This window comes from Leishmania mexicana, chromosome 31 (genome assembly GCF_000234665.1).
Source record: "Leishmania mexicana MHOM/GT/2001/U1103 complete genome, chromosome 31".
In the NCBI taxonomy this organism is placed as follows: Eukaryota; Euglenozoa; class Kinetoplastea; order Trypanosomatida; family Trypanosomatidae; genus Leishmania; species Leishmania mexicana.
In genome coordinates, this window is record NC_018335.1 from 722,628 (window position 1) to 747,319 (window position 24,692).

The 24,692-nt window shown below is 58.2% G+C and overlaps 5 protein-coding genes across 5 annotated transcripts; all 5 read right to left on the reverse strand.

Annotated features, from left to right (window-relative positions):
- Positions 1–522: 522 nt before the first annotated feature.
- On the reverse strand, positions 523–2,775 carry LMXM_31_1880 (hypothetical protein, unknown function; the record flags this gene model as incomplete). Its single annotated transcript, XM_003877985.1, has 1 exon — positions 523–2,775. One exon carries the CDS (start codon positions 2,773–2,775, stop codon positions 523–525), a length of 2,253 nt encoding a protein of 750 aa, XP_003878034.1.
- Positions 2,776–5,770: 2,995 nt separating this feature from the next.
- LMXM_31_1890 (conserved hypothetical protein) lies at positions 5,771–9,436 on the reverse strand (the record flags this gene model as incomplete). The annotated part of the gene is made up of 1 exon (XM_003877986.1): positions 5,771–9,436. One exon carries the CDS (start codon positions 9,434–9,436, stop codon positions 5,771–5,773), a length of 3,666 nt encoding a protein of 1,221 aa, XP_003878035.1.
- Positions 9,437–11,074: 1,638 nt separating this feature from the next.
- On the reverse strand, positions 11,075–12,895 carry LMXM_31_1900 (conserved hypothetical protein; the record flags this gene model as incomplete). Its single annotated transcript, XM_003877987.1, has 1 exon — positions 11,075–12,895. The coding sequence occupies one exon, from the start codon at positions 12,893–12,895 to the stop codon at positions 11,075–11,077; it is 1,821 nt and encodes a 606-aa protein (XP_003878036.1).
- A 1,754-nt stretch (positions 12,896–14,649) lies between these two features.
- On the reverse strand, positions 14,650–16,854 carry LMXM_31_1910 (conserved hypothetical protein; the record flags this gene model as incomplete). The annotated part of the gene is made up of 1 exon (XM_003877988.1): positions 14,650–16,854. The coding sequence occupies one exon, from the start codon at positions 16,852–16,854 to the stop codon at positions 14,650–14,652; it is 2,205 nt and encodes a 734-aa protein (XP_003878037.1).
- Positions 16,855–19,707: 2,853 nt separating this feature from the next.
- Positions 19,708–21,114, reverse strand: LMXM_31_1920 (conserved hypothetical protein; the record flags this gene model as incomplete). The annotated part of the gene is made up of 1 exon (XM_003877989.1): positions 19,708–21,114. One exon carries the CDS (start codon positions 21,112–21,114, stop codon positions 19,708–19,710), a length of 1,407 nt encoding a protein of 468 aa, XP_003878038.1.
- Positions 21,115–24,692: the final 3,578 nt, after the last annotated feature.

The window sequence follows — 24,692 nt, forward strand, 5'->3', positions numbered from 1 at the left end:
TGCACAGCCCCTCCTCCCCACCTTCACCCTCTGCCCTCCAACTCTGCACGCCCACCCGTCCCGCCTCGCAGGCCGCCTCACAGCCGCTCCCACACCAGTGGGCAGTGCGAGGGCCGGGGGTGGGATACACGCTCGAGTCACGCCGACGCTGTGCCCATCACATGGATGGCACAAGCGTGGGCACTGGCGCAGGTCGGTCCGACGCAGCGCCATCCAGGCCCACACCGCCGACATCAGCAGTGATGCATCGCTCGGGCCCTCCCCCACGTCGTAGGCACCCGACCCTGTCACCACCAGAGCTGGTTCGGCATTTGCCAGGGCTAGGGGAGCTGCCGGGCTTCCTCAGAGAGCGAGGCGAGGAGGGGGGAGTGTGTACTGCACCCTGAGATTCGGCGCACGGAGATGTCCCCATATCAGCAGGGACAGAAAGCACTAGGAGGAAGCAAGCCAAAAAAAAAATGAATACCCGCCATACCTGTTCTGCACTCAGTCTGCTGATGCATTTCCGCATCACAGTTTGTTTCACATGTCAAAGTCGCGAAAGGAGTTGCTCTTAGAAGAGCCGCGAAAGTTTCCGTTGCAGACGGCGGTCAGCCGTGCCTCGCCCAGTCGACAGCCCTGCTCAACGTGGTCCGACAATATAAGTTGAGCGGCAAAGAAGTACTTGACGTCGACAGCGCAGTACTGCACGAGAACGTCCGTGAGAGGGCGCTCCTCCCACCGGTCAAAGCTGCCGCCACAGAGCGGATTAAAGAGGCGACGACCGGCGTTCTTGATACCTGTGTCCTCGTCAGTAAAGAGTCCCAAGGCGAGAAAAACGCTTTTCATTCCCGGCAGACGCGGCGACGTCGGGAAGAGCGCGAAGCAGGAGGAGATCTGCAAGTCGCACACGTTCTGCAGGCGCACGCAGTAGAGAAAAAAGAGTGCGTCGCAGTCGGCTCGGCCGTCGAACATCAACTTCATAATGTCACGCGACTCCAGCACACCCTTCAGAGGCGAGCCGGCGCGCAGTGCCTCTGGGCCAAGCATCACCACGTCAATAATGTATACCGTGGAGTAGGTGGCAAGAGTAATGATGCAGATAGACCCCATCCGCCCAAGCGAGCGTCCCTCAAGATCAAGGGCAATCGTAAGAGTGTCATCCCAGTATGCCTCCTCCGCGTTGTTATCGTCGACGCTATACACGCGCTCCCACCGCCGTTGCTCGCGTCGCATGCGCAGCATCTCCGCCTCTCGCAGAATCTCGCGGCAGACATGATGAAGATGGTCCAAATGTTCAATGCACTCAACGTCTTGCGGGACGTAGCCGCGATAGCGGATGCCGCGGCTGTCACCGTACTCTGGCCCAGCAGTGTAGCCCAGCGACTTACGGGTGCTATACTCGCACTCGCCGCCTCCCAAGCCCATCAGATCGGGGTGAGGTGGCGGCGCGATGATTTGCTGAGGGGCTGATACGTGCGCTGCCGAAAAAACGGACGGCGCCGATGGGTAGAGCCCACGTGGCGGAGTCGGTGGACTACGGCTGTCGCACGCTACCAAATGGGGTCTGCCGCCACAGCCGTCCCCCATGCCAGCTGATAAGCCGCTCTGCTCTGCACCGCTAGAAGCGCCCGCCGATGTTCCGTTCGCGCCGGTCACTCCATCCATCGAGCGATCTTCTACGCAAGTACCGTAGCTGTATCCGTCCTCCATGAGCCCCGAAACCTTCCAGCCCCTCAAGGTTCCCATACCAGCGGGAGAGCAAGTCGAGCTGCTGGTGTGTCCATGGCACCGCGGCGGGCTGCTCGCAGCTTGCCAGTGAGTGTCGAAGGCATTGCCACTTGCCTGGGAACCGACTTCAGTGTGGTGTGGACTAGAGATGTTGAGTGGGTGTTGGGAACTCCTCAGTGACGCAGGGCTGTTACCGACATGTAACTGCGGGAGAAGCCCCCTTTTCACAGAGCTACAGCCCTCGCAGTTGCGTAATGACGACGTTTCCAGCGACGAACGGCGCTCCACCGGCACGTAGTCGCACGGGGAGGCGTACGTCTGCTGCGGTGTTGAAAAGAGCGAGCTGACGGAGGCATTGTCGATGGTCGTCCACTTCTCTCGGTGTAAGGGGTCGCATTGTGAGTGCAGACCCGCAGGCGGCAGTGGCGGCCTCGAACCGTTCCTGGAGAAGGAAGCAACGGAGAAAGCCGGCGGTGGGGCAGCTACGGCAGAAAGCGCCGATGCGTCCTCAGGCCTGGAGGATGAAAAGCCAAGCGACGGTGCGAACTTCGAGGCGGACGCAAGCGCACCCACCGGTCCGCCCACTGCCGCTGTCTCTGCCACTGCCGAGGTTGTTTCAAAAAAGTCAATTGGATATGGCGGCGCCAGTCTCCTCTTTGCCAACTTGGTGCTGAGTGAAGAAATCGGTGTCAATGCCAGGTCTGCTGAGTCTCTGACTACCTTGACCCTGACGTCGAGGGCGCCGACCGCGGCAGTGGAGGCGATGGAAAAGTCCTCGAGGAATTCGCAAGGCGTCGGCGGCGTCGGGATTCGCAGATCACACGAGACGCATTCATTGCTACCGCTGCTAATACTGCAACTACCGCCCTTGACGATTGGGCTGGGCGCTCTAGCTCTCAGCGTTGACACAGTCGTGGCTGTCGTCGTTTGACCGTACGCCTCGGTGATGCTACTGCTGCTGCATAGGCTCACTGATGTGTGGGTGTTAACCTCGTCCATGTCCTTCGCGCCAACTTCTTCAACCGAGAGGGCAGACTTGCCCACCTCGATAGCCGGCGGCATCATGCGTGCCTCGTTCCGGGAAGTATTGTCGTAGCGTCGCCTTAGAGAGCTGAGTCTAGTCAAAAGACCATAGACGGAGGAAAAAAAAACAAAATGGAAACGGAAACGGAAAACAAAAAGCTGCCGGACGGTGCTCTGCTGCTCGCCGTGACCGCTCTGCTTGACGGCCTCAAGTGCCTTTTGTCTCCCTCCTCGCCTTCTGCAAAAGCTGCCCTTTTCACCTGTGTCGTCGCGAATTCAGTACGAGCGCGATGAGAAACACGGGGTGGGTGCGTCTGCAGGATAAGCTGTCTATGATGCTCTGCTTGGGTTGTGCGAACAGTGCCTGCTCTTCCCCCGCCGTCTCTTGCGACCAATTAAATGTAAGAGCGCGGCAATGCACACGCGCGTGCAGACGCCTACCACTCCTCCTGCTGTGCGAACAAGTGGCCTCGCTCGACGAAAGCGGGAGGCTTCGCAAGCTTGAGGCAGGAACGCAAAACCGTGAGGGAGAGGACGGATGGGCAGCCAAGCAGGGCAAAAAAGAAAAGAAGGAGAAGGACAAGGAGAAGGAGAAGGAGGGCGCGAACGAAAGAGAGTCGGGTGGAGGCAGGTGAAGGATAAGAGACGTCACGAAAGCGTACAGGGAAGCGAGAACGGCTCAATATGAGACACACGAACACTCCCGCACAACACCAAGAAAAACATCAAAGAGATCGGGGGAGAGCAAACGGAAAAGGGAACAAGACAAAAAAGGGGGAGGGGAGCAACACCGCACGCACGTACCGAACAAAGAACAGAAAAAAGGAGGAGGAGGAGGAGGAGGAGGAGGGGGGGGGGGGCGAAGACCGAAAAGAAACAAGAAATTACAGCAGATCGATCTGCAGCCCTGTAAGCACGTGCGCTCACCTGTGTGTGTGTGTGTGTGTGTGCCTTTTTTTGCAGAAGGAGTTGTTGTGCGTGGGGAAGGAAAAGCGTGAAGTCGAATGATATCGATGACAAGGGAAGACGAAGAGAAGGCTGCCACCTTGCAGGTCCGCGAGACGGTGCCAAGGGCAACGAAGAGGCGACAACAACAGAGGAAAGGAGAAACACAGATAATGCTATAATCAACACGGCAACGGTGTGCGTAAGCGTAGGAAAAGCAAGTAGAAAAGAGAGAGGGACAACGCGCCGAAAGGAGGAAGAAGGAAAAAAAGGGCGGGAAGTGACAGGAGATCCGCGCACGCATGCAACATACACGCAGAGAGAAAAAAAGAAGGGGTCACCGTGTCGCCCTCCCACTCGACGTCCACAGCGATACAACAGGCGCCCCTGGTGAAAGGAAGAAACAGGAAAAACAGCAAAGCAGAGAAGAGAAAAGGCGCAGTGGAAGCGGGGGAGGGGGAAAATTAAAGGGGTGAAGCGAGTACAAGAGCCGACAAGTGAGACAACGAAAAGAAGAGGCGAAAGAACGGAGAAGAGGAGGACGATGCAGGTGAAGGCAGTCACGTGGCAAGCATAAAACACCAAAGGCGTGACGGCAAGGGGCTCTCTCGCGCTCAAAGTGCGAGAGAACGAAAAACAAAAGACAATCACGAGCAACACAAGGACAAACAAAAGAGGGGGAGGAGGGGTGGCGAAAGGGAAACGTTTTCGCGTTCTCAAAGAGAATGAGAGAATGATACGGTGTGTTCATGTACGTGCACGTTCCCGGTGTGCATATGCTTCCGTCTGAGTAAAGTAGGGAGAGGAGAGGAGGGAAGGGGTGGGGCAGACTTTTGTGGAGCGTGTCGAGACACCGGCAGAGGCACGAACCGTTGAAATGAGCGGAATGGAGCACGAGAAACAGAGGGGGAGAGAGAAGGGGGAGAGACGGCGTTGCAGCAGGGCAAATATATAAATATGAATATATGATATGAGCGAAGCTATGATGAACCCAAACGAAGCGACTTGTCTGCGACTGCGCTATTGCTTGCGAGGGAAGCGGAGAGGAGGCGCTCGTGAATGCGCGGGGTGGCGATGGGGCGCCACCAAGGGTATCCTTTTCGTTTCCCGACGTTTGTTTTTGGTAGCGCTGCCTCTGCTCGCTTCCCCTGCCTCTCTCACCGTCACAGACGAACGCGCGCACTGAATCGGACGGTTTGAAAGGTTGACGCACGAGAAGATATGGACGCCAAAAGACAGACAGGGAGAGAGATACAGCACCACCCCTAAACAAGCAAAAAAACGCTGCTGATGATCGAAGAGGGCATGCCACAGCAGAGACCAAAACGATGCATAAATATATATATACATACATGAATATGTGCGTGTGTGTTTGGGTGTGTGAATAAGATGTGGGGCGGGAAGAAAAAAAAAAGAAAGCAGTAAGGTAACGTCAGAGCACACACACACACACCGAGGGAGGGAAAAGGGGAGGGAGAAGGGGACAAAAAAAGAGAAGAGGGGGTTGTGATCAGCAAGAGAGTCGTCGCGCAGGCACGCAACGAGGAGGGAGAGAGAGAGCGACACACGTACGGCGACAGACGACGCAGAAGCTCGCGTCTTTCCGCGCTTGCGGCAGTCAAGTTGCGGCACTTACATTCGCATCACATGAACGTCAGAATGGAGTGTGGGGTGGGAGACGATAGGAAGGAGGAGCCGACACGCTTCAAGGACATTTGGAACCACAGGTAGACGCCTTGGCCCGCCCCTCTACTCCCCCCGCTCGCATCGCTGTCAGCCCTGTTACTAACGAAGGGGGCGTGGCCATCGCACGAAATTCATGCACTTAAGCGGAAGCAACGACTGCCGGCCCGTTTTCCCCCTCCCAGCCTCCGTCGACAACACGCTTGTGCTGCTTCAAATCAGAGAGCTCTTCCAGGGGCATTTGCACGGTTTGTTTTGTTTCCGGGTATCTGTGGACCTCATGCACGAGCACCAAGACGCCTCGATCTCTTCCCTTTACCCCCTCACAACGTTACAGAGTGAACATCCCCGCAGCGCAGGATCACTACCTTGACCAGCCGCCTTCTGAGGACACTGCACGCGCGTGCGCTCACTCAGATCGTGAGCAGGGTTGCAGCGTGACGGTGAACTCGATTTTGTCTCGCACCTGCGCAGCCACATCAAGGCCTGTGCGCACAGCGTTTCCATTGACCCGCAAAACACGCCAACCCACAACATCGGCAAAAACACCGGCACGGTTCGATGTGCCAAGCAGGTTCTGCCCCTCCTGCTGCTGCGCTAGTGCACGAGCAAAGGGAGACTCCAGCAGATCCCCTTCGACTTCACCACTGCCATCAGCCACTGCTGCTGGTCTAGCCACCTTCATCTGCACACGCAGGATTCGCGCGGCGCCGTCGACAACCAATCCGAGGGGAGTGCGCTCAGAGTCTCGCTGCACTACCAGGTCACACACCTGCGGCTCCCCAATGCACCTGTGTTCCGTTGCATCCACCCGAGCGGCCTCCTCGGCGGACCTGGGCGAAGGCGCCCCTGACCGTGCGCGCTGCAGCTCACGGTACTGCTGCTGTGTCTTGACTACATTGATAAAGAGACCCTTCTGGTGCGTGTCGTGCATCGTTCGCTCCATCCTGTCCAGCGTGCGCACAACACCGCTGGCCCACCGCGGCGCGCCCTCCATCTGTGCCGGTAGTCGAGGGAACTCCTCGTGCAGCTGCATCGCCCACACATGCGCCCATCCGTAATTGTTGCGGCGGTGCACCTCCAGCTGTGGGGAGCATCTGGCGTTGTCAAGAAGCCAGCCTCGGAAGGAGGACTTCGTCGGCGTCGGCACTGACGCAGAAGGGTCGTCGCTGATTCCACGAAAATCGATTGCGTCATGCGGGGCCGACTCCAGCAGGATGCTCCGGTACTCGCGCAGAATGCCGCTCAAGACGTGCAAGCGCTTCACAAGGTACCCGTGCACACGAGAAAAAGTGCACGTGATGTCGCCGACATGCACTTTCGGGTATTCGCGTGTTCCATCACTAGACTCCACTTCGCCGTCAGGTTTCTCCTCGGTATCACCGCGAGTGCTGAGGCCGCGTTCGGAATCGATGTACCGAAACAGCTGCGGGTATTGGTCAAACAGAAAAACCATCTCCTGCACCTGAGCCAAAGGCATCCACAGCAGTGTTGGCTGCTTGCGGTGCGCCTGCACCACAGATAACGTCGACGTGACGTGGCGCTGACGCAGAGTTGAGTCTTCGAGGAGCTTCGTCTTGCCCTGCAGCTCTCCGCTGAAGTGGTGGAGACGGTTTGTCGCGCGCAGGTGCTGCAGCTGGCGTGCCGTGTCGTGCTGCAGCTGGAACAGCACCTCCTTCGTGTACTCCAACGCTGTGGCGCCAGTGAGAACATGAGAGACGGAAGGGCACGGCATCCCACCCACGACACCGTCGGAGGCCAGCGCGACGTCGAGTGCTGTCCGCTCGCTCTCGGTGCCACGGTCAGAGGACACTGCGGCGTGGCGTCCCGTTCCTCCCGGACAGTGGTAGAGGTAGTAGGCAAAAAAGAAGGCGCCATCCATGGCGATGGCCGACGTGGTGCCGCAGACCTGCCACTCTTCCCTCCAAGGCTTTCGCGGTGGCAGTGCACCCTGAACGGCGTCCAACGAGTGCGGCATCAATGGCGCCACCTGAGACTCCCCGAAACGGACGCCGAAAGGGGCCGCTAGCTCACGCAGCCATACCAGCACACCAAGGCACGCGGCATACACTCGGCGGCACTCCTCCTCGGAAGCCCGGTCCGTGTACGCGGCGTCCGTGTAGTGCGCGAAAAGATATTGCATACGAGGAACAGCAAAGAACGTGCGGGAAACAGCGTTCACGAGCGCCGCCGCCAGAGGTGAGGCGCTGCTGCTGTCGCGGGTGTTGGTGCTGGGGGCGGGAGACAAGGAGCCTCGCTGCGGCCACGATGGTCGATTTGGAGGGCTCAAAGATCCGCTGTCCTCCCTTGACAGCGGCTTCTCTGCAACCCCGGAGCACACCTCTGTGATGGCGCAGTAGAGCAGCTCCGTTGCGGCGACACGCAGGCCGCCGCATAATCGGTAAACTCGAGCCCAAGATGCGTCAGCCGCGGCAGTCTCGCTTGGCTTCACTTTCGTTGTGGCGCCACCAGATGCACCGCGGCGTCGAAGACGCTGTACGTGACGCGACTCGATCCACTTCGCAATTGGGGTGGCCGGGGTGGGAGGCGCGCGTGGCTCGATACCGAGATGAAGCGCAGCAAAGAGGGTCGCCTCCAGCTGCATGTCCAGGCCAACGCGAAGAAGGCGACTGTAAAAGGGCACATACCACGAGAGATCCGGCGACACAGAGAATGCCGTTGCGCTCGACGAAGGCAATGCGGCCGTTTCAAAGGCACTGCGGGCGGCAAAGACAGGAAGGGCGCCCCTGCACTCCATCAAGAGGGAGTTGTAGCTGCACAGGAGAGCTGTGATGTGCTGTGGCATCTGGTTCCAGTAAGGCGTAGAAGAAGACGCGGATGCAGCCGTGCCAGCAGCGGTCTTCCACCACGTTGCCAAACTGACATTCAGCGCCGTATGCACGGTGCGATGTTGCAGCTGGCTTACCTCCGCGGGTGAGAGGACTCGCCGTGGCTTGATCTCCCCCCACAACATCTCCACGTCCTTTGCCAGCTGCACCCTCTCGTCCCCCGTGAGATACAGCAACGGGGTCGCGCCACCTTCCAGCTGTGCGCCCGCCCTTTCCGCGTTCGCGCTCGGGGCCGCGTCTCTGCAAGCAGCATTCACTGCGGCACTGTCCACTGCAATCGCATGCCGCAGGACGGAAACGTAATAGACGAGTATCATGCTTTTCAGCGCCGGCACACACCCCGCCAACGACGACGCAGGGCTCCGTACACGCATCCGCATCTGCAGTTTCTTTGCCTGGCCTGCGACAAGCGAGAAGGAGGAAGTGCCGTAGAAGTGCCCCAGCTGCGACCCAGGAGTTTCCCGCGTCCTCGCCGCCGCCGAAGACCATCGAGAGCACAGCATACTTACCTGGAGACACAGGTGCTGCAACTGATCTGACACGCCCTCGGCACGGAAGTCGTCTACACTCGCTGTCGCTGCTCCGTCTGCTGGCGACGGCTTGCCGGCGTTGTACGCGCACTCCTCCGCAGACTTCATCAACGAGAACACGGCAAGCAAAAGCAGGTCGAGTCGAGCGCCGGTCGCATGTGACACAGGAAATGATGGCTGGGACACAAGCGCCAGCTCTTCTGTGAGCCTGTGCAGGAGTTGGGTAAGAAGGTGGCTGTAAGCACCGACCCTCTCGTAACGCCACGCCGCCGCCGCCTGCGGAGTCTCCTGGTCACCTTCGTTCTGCCCGCGCACGCTGCGCTCCGTCTGTTCAGGTGGAACAGTCTTGGATTCCTGCCCCAGTGCCGCGGCGATTCTGTGAAAGGTAAGCAAACTCGCCTCGAACGCCGAAGCCATGATTGCCAGAGCATGAAGGGTGACCACGGTGGCACCTGCAAGGGTCTCCTCCGTCGAAAACCGAACCGGCGCAACAGACAGGTCCTTCATATAATGGCCCAGCCGTGAATCAGAGAGCAGCGCCGTTAGTACCTCCGCAGCTTCATGCGAAGAAGGCGTCTGCGGCTGCACCCTCCTAGACGGGGACTTCACAGAGACATGAAGACGCACAAGATCGTGCGCAAGGTCCGGGAAGCGCGACGGCGCCAGCGTGAGCAGCGCTGAGGCCAGCCTGTCCATAGCAGGAGTTTTACGCTCCTCGCTATGGCTCTCCCCGGCAGTGTTTGTGGCGGACGCCGAAGCAGCGTTACGGCTTCGCAGATCGGATGGCGAGGCATGTCGGCCGCCTTGGCCGCGTTGATGTGAGGTGGTGACAGGATTTTGGCGTCGCTGCCGGAAGCGAAGGGACTGCTCCACTGAGGTGGTCTTACGCGGCCTCCCCTTAGCGGCTTCTGTACCAGCAAACACGTTCGCCAGGTGTCGCACCTTGGCAGCATCATACTGCAACGTACGCTCCACCCACCGCGCCGACGACGATACTGATCCACGTATAGCCGCGGTGTCAGAATCGCGTGCCAGCGCTGCATCCTTTTGTGACGTCGGGCTTGCTTGGGTTTTTCCAGCTGCAGCTGTCGTACGCTTCACGTCACCTTGGCGGGCGCATGCGCTTGACTTCCTCTTCCTAGCTCCGTCAGCTGAGATGGCTACAGTGCTGGCGCGGCGCGCCGTGCGTTGCAGTGCTGGTCGCAGCGCTCTGCCATGGACCGTGCAGCCGCGTGCAAGCGCCTGCATCTCTCTTTTGCGAGAAATGCGATAAGGTCGACGTTCGACAGGGGCCCATGCGAGCCAAGGCGTAGACGGAGGAAGAATGCATCAAGTAAATGAAAGGCAACGAGGATAGCGGAGCCAAGAGAGTTGCCACAAGGGGATGCGGTGCGGAGAGACGGGAGCACACACACACACACAGACGCGCACTTTGAAAGTAGCGCGCGCGTGCTTGTGAGCGCATTCCGGAAGGTCACCTTCACCGCTGGAGGTCTTGCACATCCATCCAGCTCTCATGCACAAAGAGGGCCTGAGAGTCAGTGAATGATGAAGTCGGAAGGGTAGGAGGGAGAAGAGGTAACATATGCCCCTACCCCCTCACCGAAAGTCACCGTTGTCTTGAGACTGCGACGTGCATGTTCGGTATCTTCAGCTCCGGTCACACCGAGGCCATCACACGTGCGCCGTAACTAAAACTGGAGGCATTTTTCGTGTAGCGCTGCCAGGGTAAGAAATCGCCGCATTCGCCAACGCGCACGGCGACAGCGATAAGCAGCGATGCACCGAGGCAGACACACAGAAAGTGGAGAGGGCGGCATCGCCACGGGACACTCCGATCAGGGGTCCCGCCGGTAAACAAAGAGAGAAACAGCGAAAAGTGGCGCCGCAGGTCTGCATAGCGAAAAGAAGGCGGTGGGTCTCTTGAACCGAGTCATAGAATGTATCTATCTATCAATCACTTGCATCAATCTTGCGCTGCCGTGGCGGGAAAGTAGAGCACACGGGGATCGGTGCGCAGAGGGCGGAGGTGTACGTGTGCGGGAGGGTAGGGAATAGGACGACGCTGATGAGGGACCGAGAGAGACAGCGAGTACTCCGCACAAACGGGCAGTTACGGGTAGCTCCAGTCATTCGTGACAGCGGTGGCGACAAGCCTGAATGAATACCACGGAGAGAGGCGCACGGCTGGCCTGCCACGAGACTGGTGAAGAGACAGAGGAAACAAGGAAGACTTATCACCCCCCCCCCATTCTTCCGCGGCCTGTGGTGGCATCGCTTCTTGCTCTACTCCGCCGTGGGTACAACCCTCACGGGAACGTAGGCGACGCTGTCTCACGACCTGATGCGTCGTCGCTGCAGTCCGTCAAGTGCCTGTCGTCGCAGCAGCGCTAAAGCAGATACGGTGCGCACCTCCGTGTAGTGTCCCCTCACCCGAACCATCGGCGAAGCCAACGAGCTCGCGCTGCTGTCTTTGTCATCGATCTGCACGCCAGCAAGGAGCGCGGCGCCGCTCCGCTTCGCCTCTTGCTCGCGCCGGATCTCCTCCTGCGCAGACCCGCTGCTTCCAAGACACCGAGAGAAGTTGATATGTCGATTCCGCTCATACCACAGTCCGTGATAGGTGATTGGTGCCGGCTCTGCCGTCGGCGACGCAGCAGACAAAGACGGAGGTCCCAACTCATCCTTCAAGCGATCCAATAGCTGCGGTGACGGCACCGTGTACAAATTCTGGAGTCGAGTCTGGAGAGGAACAGCACCCATCGCCTGCGTGCTGGATGCATAGTAGTCCACCCACGTGGTGGTTCGCGCGTCGGTTGCGGCAAGTGTTGGGTCGAGCTGCAGAGAACCAGCGTGCCCAACGGAGGCGCCGGTGACGTCAGCACCCCCTTCCGCATGCGCGGTGTTTAAGCTTGATTCGGCTGCCGGCGTGCATGTCGGCGAGTGCGGTGATGAAGTAGAAATCGTGCCCTTTGATGTGAGTGACACACTGCAGAATGGAAACTGCTCTAGCACCACATCTTGGCAGCCACTAGCCTGCTGCTCCGCAGATTCGCCGAGCGCACTCGCGGAGGGGGCACCGCCCTGGCCCTCCACGTCAGCAGCTGAAGGGCGATGCAGTAGATCTTGCCCCGGTGCTGTGAGACCCCTAGCTTGCTTGCTTGGCGCACAGCTGGCACCGCAGCGGTCGTTCTCGATGTCTTGTTGCCCTGCTTCCTGTCCCTCGTCGTGTACAATGGAGACGCGCGCTGTTTGAGCCCCTGCGCTGATCTCCGGATTCGTGACGCTGCTCCCCAAAATAAGCCGAGAGATGAAGAGAGAGACAGCACTGCCTTGGTCTGAGAGAGGTCCGTTGGTGCTGTCGGTCAATCTACTCCCTTGTGCCGAGCCCGCCTCGCAGGCGGTAAAAGGCCACAAAACCTCCTCGCTGCAGATGATGCCGTGCAGCAGTGGCACAGGCGATTCAACGACAGCGCAGGAAAGCAACGAGCCGGCTCCAGCACCACCGGTGACGGGGAACGTATTGGTGGTGGTCGCCGTTGTGACCGTGGCTGCGGTGGCGGCCTTCAGTGAATCTGCCTGGGCGTTCTCAAGCTCCGCAGTTACACCCCGATGTGTTGAGCTGAAGTGATTTGGTGACGGGGAGTCTACCCCAGCAGATAGCACGAAGGGCGATGCCATGAGGGGCGAGACAGTCGGGCCTGGAGTCAAAAGCGGCATCTTCGCTGGCGACAGTTCGAGATCACCCTTTCCTACTGAAGCGCCATCCATTCGTGTCACCGACCAGGCCACAAAGACGCGACTGACAGGATCCGCTGCCTTGGCGGCGGAATCCACAGCGGATGCGGACCTTAAAGGCACCCATACTGCGCCAACCGTGCGATGTGGACCGCCAATGAGAAGAGGGTCCGACGAGCTCGCCTCAACATGCTCGCTACCGCCTGCGCGATCGACCGCCACAAGCGAGATCGAAACTAGCTCGAGGCTCGGTCCATTGCGCACCTCGAACGTAGACGGTGCAGCAGTGCAGCGAATTATCGCATCGCGCCGGGTGCAGTGAAGTACGAGCTTGTGTCGACGCTCGTCCCCGGTATCGGTAAGCGCTTCCGCCGGGACGACGCTAACCACCTCCAGGTTGTACTGATAGTCGTGCATGATGGCTGGTGCGTGGAAAGAGGGGTAGAGAGAGACGAGAAGAATGGAGACCCAGGCGCTCTGATCCTCCGTGGATCATCTCCGGCCCTTTTTGGATCTTTGTCTGCGCGTGTTACCCTCCCACGCACTCTACCTCTGCAGTGTGAATGTGCCTCCGTGCGAGGCCACGGACAGAAGGCAAAGAACCGGAATATGCAAGGTGTGCGATGGGCGGTGATGATGGTAGCAACAGGGCTGCGAGAGTATCTATAGATGGCTCTGAGAGTTTCGCTCGTACGCGGGTGATATGGAGACAACACCACCGCACTGCAAAGATTGCTGTTTTTTGAGAGACTTAGAGAGTGTGAAGGATAAGAAGGGGTAGTTCGCTCAATGGCGAGGTCCAACATGCACCTCAGAGAGCCCATAGAACAGCGAAGCACACGCTCGCGACGCGTCAGGGTAGCCGTCACACCAGGGCGAGAAAAGATAAAGAGTCGAGGAGAGAAGCACCTGCACAGTATTCACACAGTGGTGTGCTTAGGCAACGTGCCGCCTGCCTCCCGCCTATGTGACTGCGCGAGTGCTCATTCCAGAGAGCACGACTGGTGAGGGCCGCAGTATCTCTCTCCCTCATCACGCACCGCAGTTCAACATCCCCCCACCCCACCCACACACCCACACGCACACAGACACACACCTGGTCTCTGGGATGCCTTGTTATGTTTATTGGTTTCCTTTCTTGCTTTCTTTTTTCGGCTCTCGTGGTTTGTGTCTTGTGTCTTCTAACGAGCAATCGCGGAGGTGAAGGAAATGATAGAGGAAACAACAACAACAAAAAAGAGAGGAGAGGGGAGGAAACGCCCGCCATCCCGACAGCGGGAGGGGGTGAAGGTGGGAGGTGAGAGGGGGCGGTGTAAGAAGAAGCGTACATAGGCAAGCAAACATGAAATACCCCGGCCTCCCCGGCCTCGCCGAGACAGCGAGAGAGGCAATGTGGAAGAGAACAATCAAACAAGCACACGAGAGCCGAGCCTGTCCCAGAAAGGGGACATACAATTTACATGAAGAGTAAAAACATCCGGTAAAACAAAAGGCAGGGTCCAGGCACACTCCTTCGCACATAGGTGGAGGCGGGTGGATGGAAAGACACAACCAGTACAGTATACATACATGCCACACCGACACGCAGACAGCGGAGGTGGGGAGTGGGGGAGGGAGGCAGTGGGTTGGTTGGGGTAGCAATGCGACAGACCCAACAGCAAACAGAAAACCGAAAGAGCGCTGGTGAGGATAAACCTCAACAGGAGGGTGAAGAGGGCAGAGGGGGTAGACGTTGCGGCTGCGTCACACGCGCATCCCAATCGATCACTTCATGAGACACATGGGAGAAGATAATTTAACAAAAAAGAAGAGAGCAAGGACACACAAGAGACACACCCTTACAGAGCACTCCTTACCCTGCCTCGGTCAGGTCACCACCGCTCCTCATTCTTTCTCTCGCTCTCCTCCAAACAAGCCCCCGCTTACTTTGACTTGGGGAGGGGGGGTTGTCCAACTTTTTTTCCATGCTGAGGAGACTAGGCGAAAAGGCCACCAATGAACACCTCTGTATTGGTGTAGACAACACGCGGCTGCGACGGCGGCGTCGGCTTGAGCTTGGGGGTGCACTGGGGAGGGGCAACGTCGGCAACATCTTCCGGCTTTCATGTGGTCTCTTCGGCCGCGCAGCTGATGGGTAAGTGCTCCTCCACCTCATAAGCCTAGAGCACGCGCTAGTTGGCTTCATTCGGCTCCGGTGTTACCTCCATCTCTGTGGCCGACGACGACTCTTCGTGAGCGCGCTGGACTAAAGGATCCGCCCCCGACGGCGATGTGTCCACCTCCAATTCCTCGCCCTCCGCCTCCGCCCCAGGCACCTCCAATTCCTCGAGCTCCGCCTCCGGCTCAGGCACCTCCAATTCCTCGTCCTCCGCCTCCGGCCCAGGCACCTCGGATTCCTCGAGCTCCGCCTCCGGCTCAGCCACCTCGGATTCCTCGCCCTCCGCCTCCGGCTCAGGCACCTCGGATTCCTCGCGCTCCGCCTCCGGCTCAGGCACCTCGGATTCCTCGCGCTCCGTCTCTGGCCCAGGCACCTCGGATTCCTCGCCCTCCGCCCCCGGCTCAGGCACCTCGGATTCCTCGCGCTCCGCCTCCGCCCCAGGCACCTCGGATTCCTCGAGCTCCGCCTCCGGCTCAGGCACCTCCAATTCCTCGTCCTCCGCCTCCGGCCCAGGCACCTCGGATTCCTCGAGCTCCGCCTCCGGCTCAGGCACCTCGGATTCCTCGCGCTCCGCCTCCGGCTCAGGCACCTCGGATTCCTCGCGCTCCGTCTCTGGCCCAGGCACCTCGGATTCCTCGCCCTCCGCCCCCGGCTCAGGCACCTCGGATTCCTCGCGCTCCGCCTCCGCCCCAGGCACCTCGGATTCCTCGAGCTCCGCCTCCGGCTCAGGCACCTCCAATTCCTCGTCCTCCGCCTCCGGCCCAGGCACCTCGGATTCCTCGAGCTCCGCCTCCGGCTCAGCCACCTCGGATTCCTCGCCCTCCGCCTCCGGCTCAGGCACCTCGGATTCCTCGCGCTCCGCCTCCGGCTCAGGCACCTCGGATTCCTCGCGCTCCGTCTCTGGCCCAGGCACCTCGGATTCCTCGCCCTCCGCCCCCGGCTCAGGCACCTCGGATTCCTCGCGCTCCGCCTCCGGCTCAGGCACCTCGGATTCCTCGTGCTCCGTCTCTGGCCCAGGCACCTCCGAGCAGCCGAGCTCCGCCTCGAACACCATCGTCGAGTCTGTGGCAACGTGCGGCATGTCGTCCACTGGCGGTGGCGCTGCATTGTACGAGTCGTCGCCGCCGTCCATACTGCCTTCCGCCTCCTGCGTTTCTCCTTCCACACTGTTCTCAATCTCGCCCCGATGTTCATCAAAGCCGAGTTCGCTGGCCATGCCGACGAGATCAAAGGCAGGTATCCAGGAGAAGCGCGACCTCGTCGCTGCCGTCCGCTTTGGCGCCTCCTCCAGTTGAGTGACGCAGAGCGCACGCAAGCACGGCTGCGAGGAGTTGAAATGCAGCGCCAGTGCAGGAACATGATAAAACAAAATGCCAAAGTCTTCGCGGCAGCACCGCAAGATAAGCGGGAAGAGCGTGTTGCGCTCCTCCTCTTCCAGCTCGTAGCGCCCCAGGACCTCGCGGTGGTTTAGCGAAAAAAGTTGAACATCGTACATGTCGTACAGATACTGATACGCAGATCTCCACGAGGCCTCCTCCTCCTCCATCAGCCCCGCACGCACCTTTTCCTCCACCTCCTCAAAAGTCAAGTCCTTCGCCTGCTCGATCGCGGAGTCCGTTTGCCCGTAGCGCGCAATCACGACGTTGCGGTAATAGTCGGCCGGCACAGCACGGAAGAAGCTCTGCTTGGCGGCAATAAAGCTCTCGTCCTCCTCGTGCTGCAGTCGCTGCCGAGACAAGCTTTCGCTCCTGATCGCATCGTTCACCATGTTGAGGAAGAACCACGCACGGCCACACGCTTCCTCGATGTGCTCGCGGAGGCGGCGCTCGACACCGTAGTGCCACTGCCGCAACTCCCGCTCCTCTTGACACAGCGCCGCGAAGGCAGCGTGTGGAAAACCGTGAAGTGGGCGTGTGATAGACGGCTCGACCTTCCGCGGCGGCGCCGCCTGGAACCAGACGGCCGTCTGCTTCTTGTAGAGTGCCACCTCGAATCGGTTTCGGTTAGCCAGTGCACCCCTCCCAAGCGCCTTTTTGTCGGCGATCATAACCGCCGCAACGTGAAGCACATCCTGGAATGTCACCTGGCACTTCTCCTCCAACGCCTTGCGTTCGCCGACCTCGCGCCGTTGCAAATCAAGCAGCAACTCCGTATGGGTCGGCACGCGCGCGACAAGCTCCGCGTAGCGCTCCGCAAAGCTCTGACCAATAAGTGCCATCGCTGAGGGTTTGTATGTCGTTTCTTACGGTTTGGGTAGAACACACACGCGCGCGCGAAAGAAAAAAAAAACGAGACAAAGTACGCGCGTGTACGAGTAGAATGCAAGGCAGCCCTCTACACTACGAGGTTGCACAATGAGCGGGGCGGCTGCTAAAAATGGGGAACGCGTGTGCAAGTACCCGGTACGATGCCCTGAGAGCGGCAGAGAGAGGGGCGGGTATGAGAGAGGAAGAGGAGTAAAGAGGTGCGCATACCGACTCCAGAGATGCGACAGCGATGTCGTCCACGAGGGTGGGTAAATGCAGTTACCTGACTCTCAGCGTGTGCAGACGAGGAAAGTGGCTATGGAATGTAAAAGCTCAGAAGACATGAGAAAGGCAGAGAGGGAGAGGGGGTAGAGGCCATTTCGGAGACCGAGAGACTGTGCAGCGCGGAGATGCAACGGGCAGAAAACCAGGCCTATCCGTGAAACGGGTAACAGATCTGCGACGGTGAAAAGTCTAGCAGTCCTGCCGCTGGCCCTTCTGCATTCAGGAGATAGGAAATAATACTGCAAAACGAAAAGCAGACGCATCCTGCTTAGGTGCAGCCAGAAATAACAGCGCTCTTCTCTTTCGTTTTCTTCTTGATGTCGGCGGCACGCTCTCCTTTACGCGCGTCTTCCACCTCACGCCTACGGTCATCAACATATTTATATATATATATATATATTGTTTTTATTTATATATACATACATGCAGATATTTCCTGCCCTCGTTAATGTGCGGCCGGATAGAGAAGGGCCAAAGAACAAGGTAATTTGTGGGCCTGCGTGGGGCTCTATCCTCATTTTCTAGCCTGTTATGGACGACGTCACAAACGTGTTGGACATCGCCAGGTAGGAGACACCAGCCTGTGTAGTCCGCTCTTACAGAGTTGCTGCTTATCGTGTCGATGCCTTCCACGAAAGCACAAGTCCCTGCCTTTCCTTATTCATCATGCCTCTCACCCAGTGGTGGGCATGATGGGGGGAGGGACTGACTCGAACTCGCAGAGAAGTTGGTACACAAAAAAAAACTAGCACGTTCCCCAACATCAGGAGGGAGGAGAGGAAAGAGAGTCACCACGTCGCACACACGCAGATACGGCCCGCACATCACGACCGGGAGGCTGCCCTCATCAAACAAAAAAAAGAAACACAAGTAGCAGGGACCCTCCCTCCCCCACCCAGTACAAGAAGGCAAAATACTTTTTTGCAATGAGAAGGAAAAAGAAAAGAAACAGCGTCAAACTTCAGGACTGACGTGGGCGAGAAAACAAAAAAATCTGAAGCGAAACAAACAATCGAAGAGGAGGAGAGCGAGGGTGTGTACGTACTGCCTCACCCGAACCGCGGGAGTCCACAAAAAAAAAGAAAAAAATCGACGCCCCGGGCACCACTCCCCGTGCAAACACCACTGCATGTGGATGTTTTGTGCTTTCCTTTTTTTGGTTGTTGTTGTTGCTTCTTGCTGAGTCCTGCTGCGCGCTGCTGTCGTTACGCTGGGGCGGAGCTGATCTCGCGTTTACGCTTGCGTGAGAAGAGGAGGCAAGAAGTAAGAGATTTGTCCTCAGGTCCTCCTTCTTCGGCACACCAATGCCGCTGCACCTGCGTATCCCGAGAGCGATCAGCGAGGCCTCAGTCTCACAGGAAATGGAGCGAAGAAACACATACTCACACACACGAGCAACGTGGACGTTGTGTGACACGATAAAAGGCACGGCAATGACGTCAAACCGTAACCGAAACGAACGAAAACAACAATGAAAATGATCATAATAAGACAGGGGCGGGTCGGTACCAAAACTTCCATCCAAAACGGAGTTCAGCGGAACAACAGCAACAATGCCAAGTGCGTCCACCCCACACACACACATACACACAGACACCCACCCACACACCACTTTCCCTGTTCACTCTTGCTTCGTTTGGTGTTTTGTTTTTTTCTTCCGCTGCACCGTCTCTCGTGGCATGGTGTGGTCGCCGTCGAGCCTTCTTTGTTTCACTGCTCCCCATCGAACCCTTCTGTGTGCCGCAGCGGCCAGCTCCCTCCAAAGTTAGGCTGTAGGGAAGCTCACGCAGAGGCAACTGTGAAAGAAACATTCCGCCAGCGTCCAAAGATCACAACGGGCAGGAAAGGGGGAGGCAATCTTTTTTTTTCCAGCGTGTGTCCACTTCTCCGCCACCGTGCATGCACCACGCGCCGCACTATCCCAGGCCTGCCCAAAGCCCTCATCACGTGCTGTCAATAATCGCGATAGTCAGGCGTTGCAGCAATCCACCGACTCAGTCGTCGGTGCACAGCCCCTCCTCCCCACCTTCACCCTCTGCCCTCCAACTCTGCACGCCCACCCGTCCCGCCTCGCAGGCCGCCTCACAGCCGCTCCCACACCAGTGGGCAGTGCGAGGGCCGGGGGTGGGATACACGCTCGAGTCACGCCGACGCTGTGCCCATCACATGGATGGCACAAGCATGGGCACTGGCGCAGGTCGGTCCGACGCAGCGCCATCCAGGCCCACACCGCCGACATCAGCAGTGATGCATCGCTCGGGCCCTCGCCCACGTCGTAGGCACCCGACCCTGTCACCACCAGAGTTGGTTCGGCATTTGCCAGGGCTAGGGGAGCTGCCGGGCTTCCTCAGAGAGCGAGGCGAGGAGGGGGGAGTGTGTACTGCACCCTGAGATTCGGCGCACGGAGATGTCCCCCTGTAATCCGGCAGAAAGAGAGAAACAACCACACAACCGAGTGTATTTTCAAAGGCATTACTGCGGAGTCCGGGCGCATGCTCCTCGTCCGCCTAGGAGCTCACGCATGGCCATGCGTCCCCGGTCTATGACGCACAGCCCTTCACGGTGCGCCGCATGGAGGGCGGTAAAATGAGCTCTGACATGCGGAAGTTGTGGTGGTCCAGGAGCGGTCGGCGCACGTCCCAGTCAGCAGCCAGCAGCATCTTGCTGAACTCCTCCCCACGGAGATGCCACAGTTCTTGCTCACCGTGGCATGTGCGCACAAAGTGGCGCAGCTCCTCCTCTGTGTCTGCGTGCTGCAACACAGCCGTGTACATGATGAGATACGCCGCAATGAGCTGCTTGGCGGTGCACTTCTGATGTACCAACAGCACCAGGCGGCGACTGCCGAACTTCTCCTCCATATCGAGATCCTCCTGTGAGCGGCGCCGCCAGCTGGCTTTCCGGAACAAGCGGGGCCACGGCGGGAACTCGTGGCGCTGCCAGCACTCCCTCAGTGTCAGCGGCAGCGGGGATGGCTTCCACATAGCAAGCATGAACATGTGGTCGTTGTTCACGTACAGCACATCCTCCTCCAGTGTGTCGGACCTAATCAGCAGTTTGTTCACTGGCGGGCTAACGTACACGAGCTGCGTAGCCACATCCATGGCAATGCCAGCCTTCTTCAGTGCATGGGTCGGCAACATGCGCACGCCAAGCAAATTCGATATCTCCTGTGGCGTCATGACGCGGCGTTTTTCCAGGATGAAGGCGCGAAGCAGCAGCTTCATTGTGTCGAAGTTCAGCAAGCGAAACGTGATAGGCATCATGGACATGGAGGAGAGAAACATGTTCATCACACAGCAGGCGGCAACCGTGATGAGCTGCACCGTGAAACTCGCTATGTAGGTGCAGTACAGGATACCGAGCGCTGTCGCCACCGTGTAGGATACCATGCCGAAAGAGTTGAACTTCTTCGTCAGCTCGGCGAGGTTATTGTTGATGGCGTAATGCTGGAGTGCCGAGGCGCGCGTCACAAAGTACATGAGAGCCGAGGACTGCTTCACGGTCGACGTGATGATGGCGGCAGCGAGGAGGTGGTTCGGCAGCACAGACGGAATGAGCATGTCCGATATAACCATCAAGTTGCTCATGAACACGCTCACGACGAACCAAAACTTGGGCCGGTTCTCGTAGGAGACAACTTTGTTCGCCATGTAGGCCGCGAACAGGGCAGGGACGAGGTCCTTCAGCATCCACAGCTGCGGCGAGGAACCGAGGAAGAAGCCGCTCAGTAGCGACTGATACCCGATCGAGGAAGCGAAGTTGGATACAAAGGAGCTTGTCAGGGACAGGTAGAAAAACCGCTGAAACCCTGCGGCGGTCGTTTCCGGAAAGCCCTTCGGCATGCCAAAAAGCCGAATTCGATTTGATACCGTTTCGCGGTGCTGCACCGACGGGGCGAGCACCGTGTCTGTGCCAGGGATCACGCACCATCGGTAGTCCGTCATGCCCTGCGAGAAGCTCACCATGACGGCATCACTGGTTTCCTTCACATTCAGAGCATTCGCACCGGACGCCGTGCCGGTGCGATTCGAGAAAGACGGTGGCACTGGTAAACCTGTTGCCACTGACGAGGTCACCTTCGACTCCGCCACGCGGACGCTATTCTCGGTGCTGATGCCGTTAGCCACACTACCGGCGCATTGCGTCTCCGGGAGAGTAGCTGTCATTCGCATATGTGAGCATGTCGCCCACACCGCTAAAGGCCTCTGACCAGAAGGCACCGACCATGGCCTCAGCAGCGACGAGGTTGTGCCTACGTTGAGTACTGTCTCCACTCGCCCGTGGCGCAGGTTTGGGACAGCAAGTCGCCGACGAGGGGCGGCTGCGCGAGTGCAAACGGCGCCAAGTCTTTCCATGATCCCCCGTGTCTGGACTTAGCCTACGGTCGCGTGACTCGTTTTTTCTTTGTTCGTTTATCGCTTTGCCCCGTTGTGCCGCTCGATGTCTCCACCCACACCGCCGCCACCACCACCTCGTTCTGATACGTCTCGAGAGCGCCGGTGTGAGAGACTCGGTAAGGTGAAAAACAAAACACAAAGGGAGAAAGTAAAACGAAGAAATCAGCTGATAAAGTAACGGCGGAAGGGACGTATACGGGGACACGGCGGGCACAGACCGGAAACAAAGCAAAAGGCCAGCAGCGACGTCGCTGCGTGGTGGCCCCAAGAGAGCCAGCGGCGGTGGTAAGAGGAGAGCGCACGCACGCACGCACACACACAGACACACACAGACATACATGCAGACAAGGCACAAGAAGACGGCAGGCCGATCGAAGAACAAAGAGGAAATAGGGATGGAAGTGGACAGAGGCAGAGACACATGTATACAGTCTTCCGACTGATGCCAGGTACGCAGGGCGACAAAGCCGCGCACAAGAGCCACAGCCCAACAAACCACAAAGAAAGCACAAGCTTTCAGTGACATGCGTCAGGTTTTCTGTCACAGGGGCATGAGCCCGTGCAACGGCAGATGTAAGCGTATACTATGCTTGTGTTACCACCGCGGGCATGTTCGTAGTCAGCAGAACCATTCACCAGTGCGGGGCGCACCGGCAAGACGAGCAGAAAAAACTTCGTTCTTGTCGTCAACTTGCACACTCTCTTCCATAGTACAATCGCTATACTATGCTCTAGCACACCTGTCACCGGCCTCGCATCGCGCCGCGCGAGGCAGCCGTCAAGACGCCGCTGCAGCAATGCGCGGACTCAGTCGTCGGTGCACAGCCCCTCCTCCCCACCTTCACCTTCTGCCCTCCAACTCTGCACGCCCACCCGTCCCGCCTCGCAGGCCGCCTCACAGCCGCTCCCACACCAGTGGGCAGTGCGAGGGCCGGGGGTGGGATACACGCTCGAGTCACGCCGACGCTGTGCCCATCACATGGATGGCACAAGCATGGGCACTGGCGCAGGTCGGTCCGACGCAGCGCCATCCAGGCCCACACCGCCGACATCAGCAGTGATGCATCGCTCGGGCCCTCGCCCACGTCGTAGGCACCCGACCCTGTCACCACCAGAGTTGGTTCGGCATTTGCCAGGGCTAGGGGAGCTGCCGGGCTTCCTCAGAGAGCGAGGCGAGGAGGGGGGAGTGTGTACTGCACCCTGAGATTCGGCGCACGGAGATGTCCCCCTGTCATCTGGCAGAAGGAGGGCGAGGCGGAAACGAAAAGAAGCGGAGGGAAAACGCATACTGAGGAGGTGATGTGGCAACTTCGGAAACAACCAACACACGCAAGAGACCCACAGCAGCAGACGTGTGTGCTTGCTGCATGTATACGCGCAGTCGAAAAAATAGGGAAAAAAGCAGAACCAGGCCAGCGAAGACGCACGCGGCCATCGCCACGGCCACAGTTGCGGAGTCAACAGCAGATTCAAAAAAAAACGTCACCAAAAAAAAACGGGCAGGCGAGAAAGAAAGGGAAGACTCAAAGCTGATAAATTAGGGCGGTGGTTGCACAAACGGCAATAGCAGAAGAAAGGAGCAGTTGGTGAAGACTTGAACATAATCGAACGATGGGCCGGGTACGACTTGCCCACATACGCGAAGAGCCGTTGCAGACGAGCCAAGGGAGTAATCAGGTGCGTCAGCGAAGCGGCAGAGGAAAACCTTTATACGATATTCGTGCCAAGACCGCTGCATGCGATGGTCTTCCTTTTTCACTGAGTTTCGTGTAGTAGGGAATGTTCTGCCTCCGCTCCGTGGGGAAAGAAACACACGGGCTCTTTGTTGGCCGCGTCACTGGTTTGAGTGGCCGCGAGAGCCTCCATGCGCGTCTGTGCGGGGGCACGGTAGGAAAGAGCAAGAGAGAATGGCGCTGTTGTTTTCGCCCTTTTCAAGCGCTGTTTTTTTTTCATGCACATTAGGGAGACACACTTCGTTGGTTGGGCGGGGGGTTCCTGCATTGGCATCGCTGTCTATTTATGTTTTCTATTTTCCTTTGCTCCACTGTCCATGCGCACGCTGCCAGCGACTCAAGACGGGCATGTAAAAGAGCGATCCGGAGAAGGAAAGTGGTTCCAGTTGAAGGGATAGTGGAGAGTGGTGTGTGCATGTCTGCGTCTGTGCGTGTACACGCTGCTTGACGAACAGAGCACAAAAGGAAAGCCTTCATTTCCCAGTTCATGGGTTCGTCAACCGCCACCTGCCATCCGTGATCGACAAGAGCAGTGGCACAGACGCACATAGATACGAGACAGACGGGCAACCGAGCAGCCCTATACTGCTCAGCGACACTGGAAACTGTCAACGCCGCTCCCCAGGCTCTGCACTGTTGCTGGGGGGGGGGGCAACAACTCGTGTAAGAGGATAGGGCGTGGCGCAGGACACCTAGTCAAAGCTAGTCGCCCCCACACATCCCCCAGGAGGACCCAGCACCTGCACCCGCAGGACACCGGAAGTGGTTCGTTCGTTTTTTTCTTTTTGCTTGCTCCGATTCCTGGTTCGCTTCACATACGTAAAACACACACACAGAGAAATACAGGTGGTCCCCGTCCGTTCTCTATTCCCTGCGTACTACCACCCCAGGTAGCAAGTCGTTGCGGTACGGATGTGTTGTGGTGCGCCCTGTTTGCAATGCCTACCACGACAGGCAGGCACAGCTAGAGAGCGCCACATCAGAGAGGCAGGGAGGCACGTACATAGTAAAGACAAAAACGCGAAAAAAATCGGGAGGAACAGGAGAGGAGGCATAAACATAAGCGCTACAGAAGATGAGGTCAGTCACCATGTGACGGCTCCGCATCTTCTGTGCGGGTACTATGGACATCAAGTCAGGTCTCAAGGAGTGCGAAAAGCAGGATAAATACATATATATATTTATTTATATATATATATATATATGTATAGCGACATCATGAGAAAACGTACACAGATACGTTCGCAGAGATTGAGAGGTAAGAAGGTCGGGGGAGGAGGACGCTGTCAACACTTAGAGAGCGTCGCAGAAGGCGGCAAGCCGTGCAACACGACCGCCTCGTGAATCGTGAGAACGGACGCACGGAAACGGCAAAAGAACAAAGAGCAATGA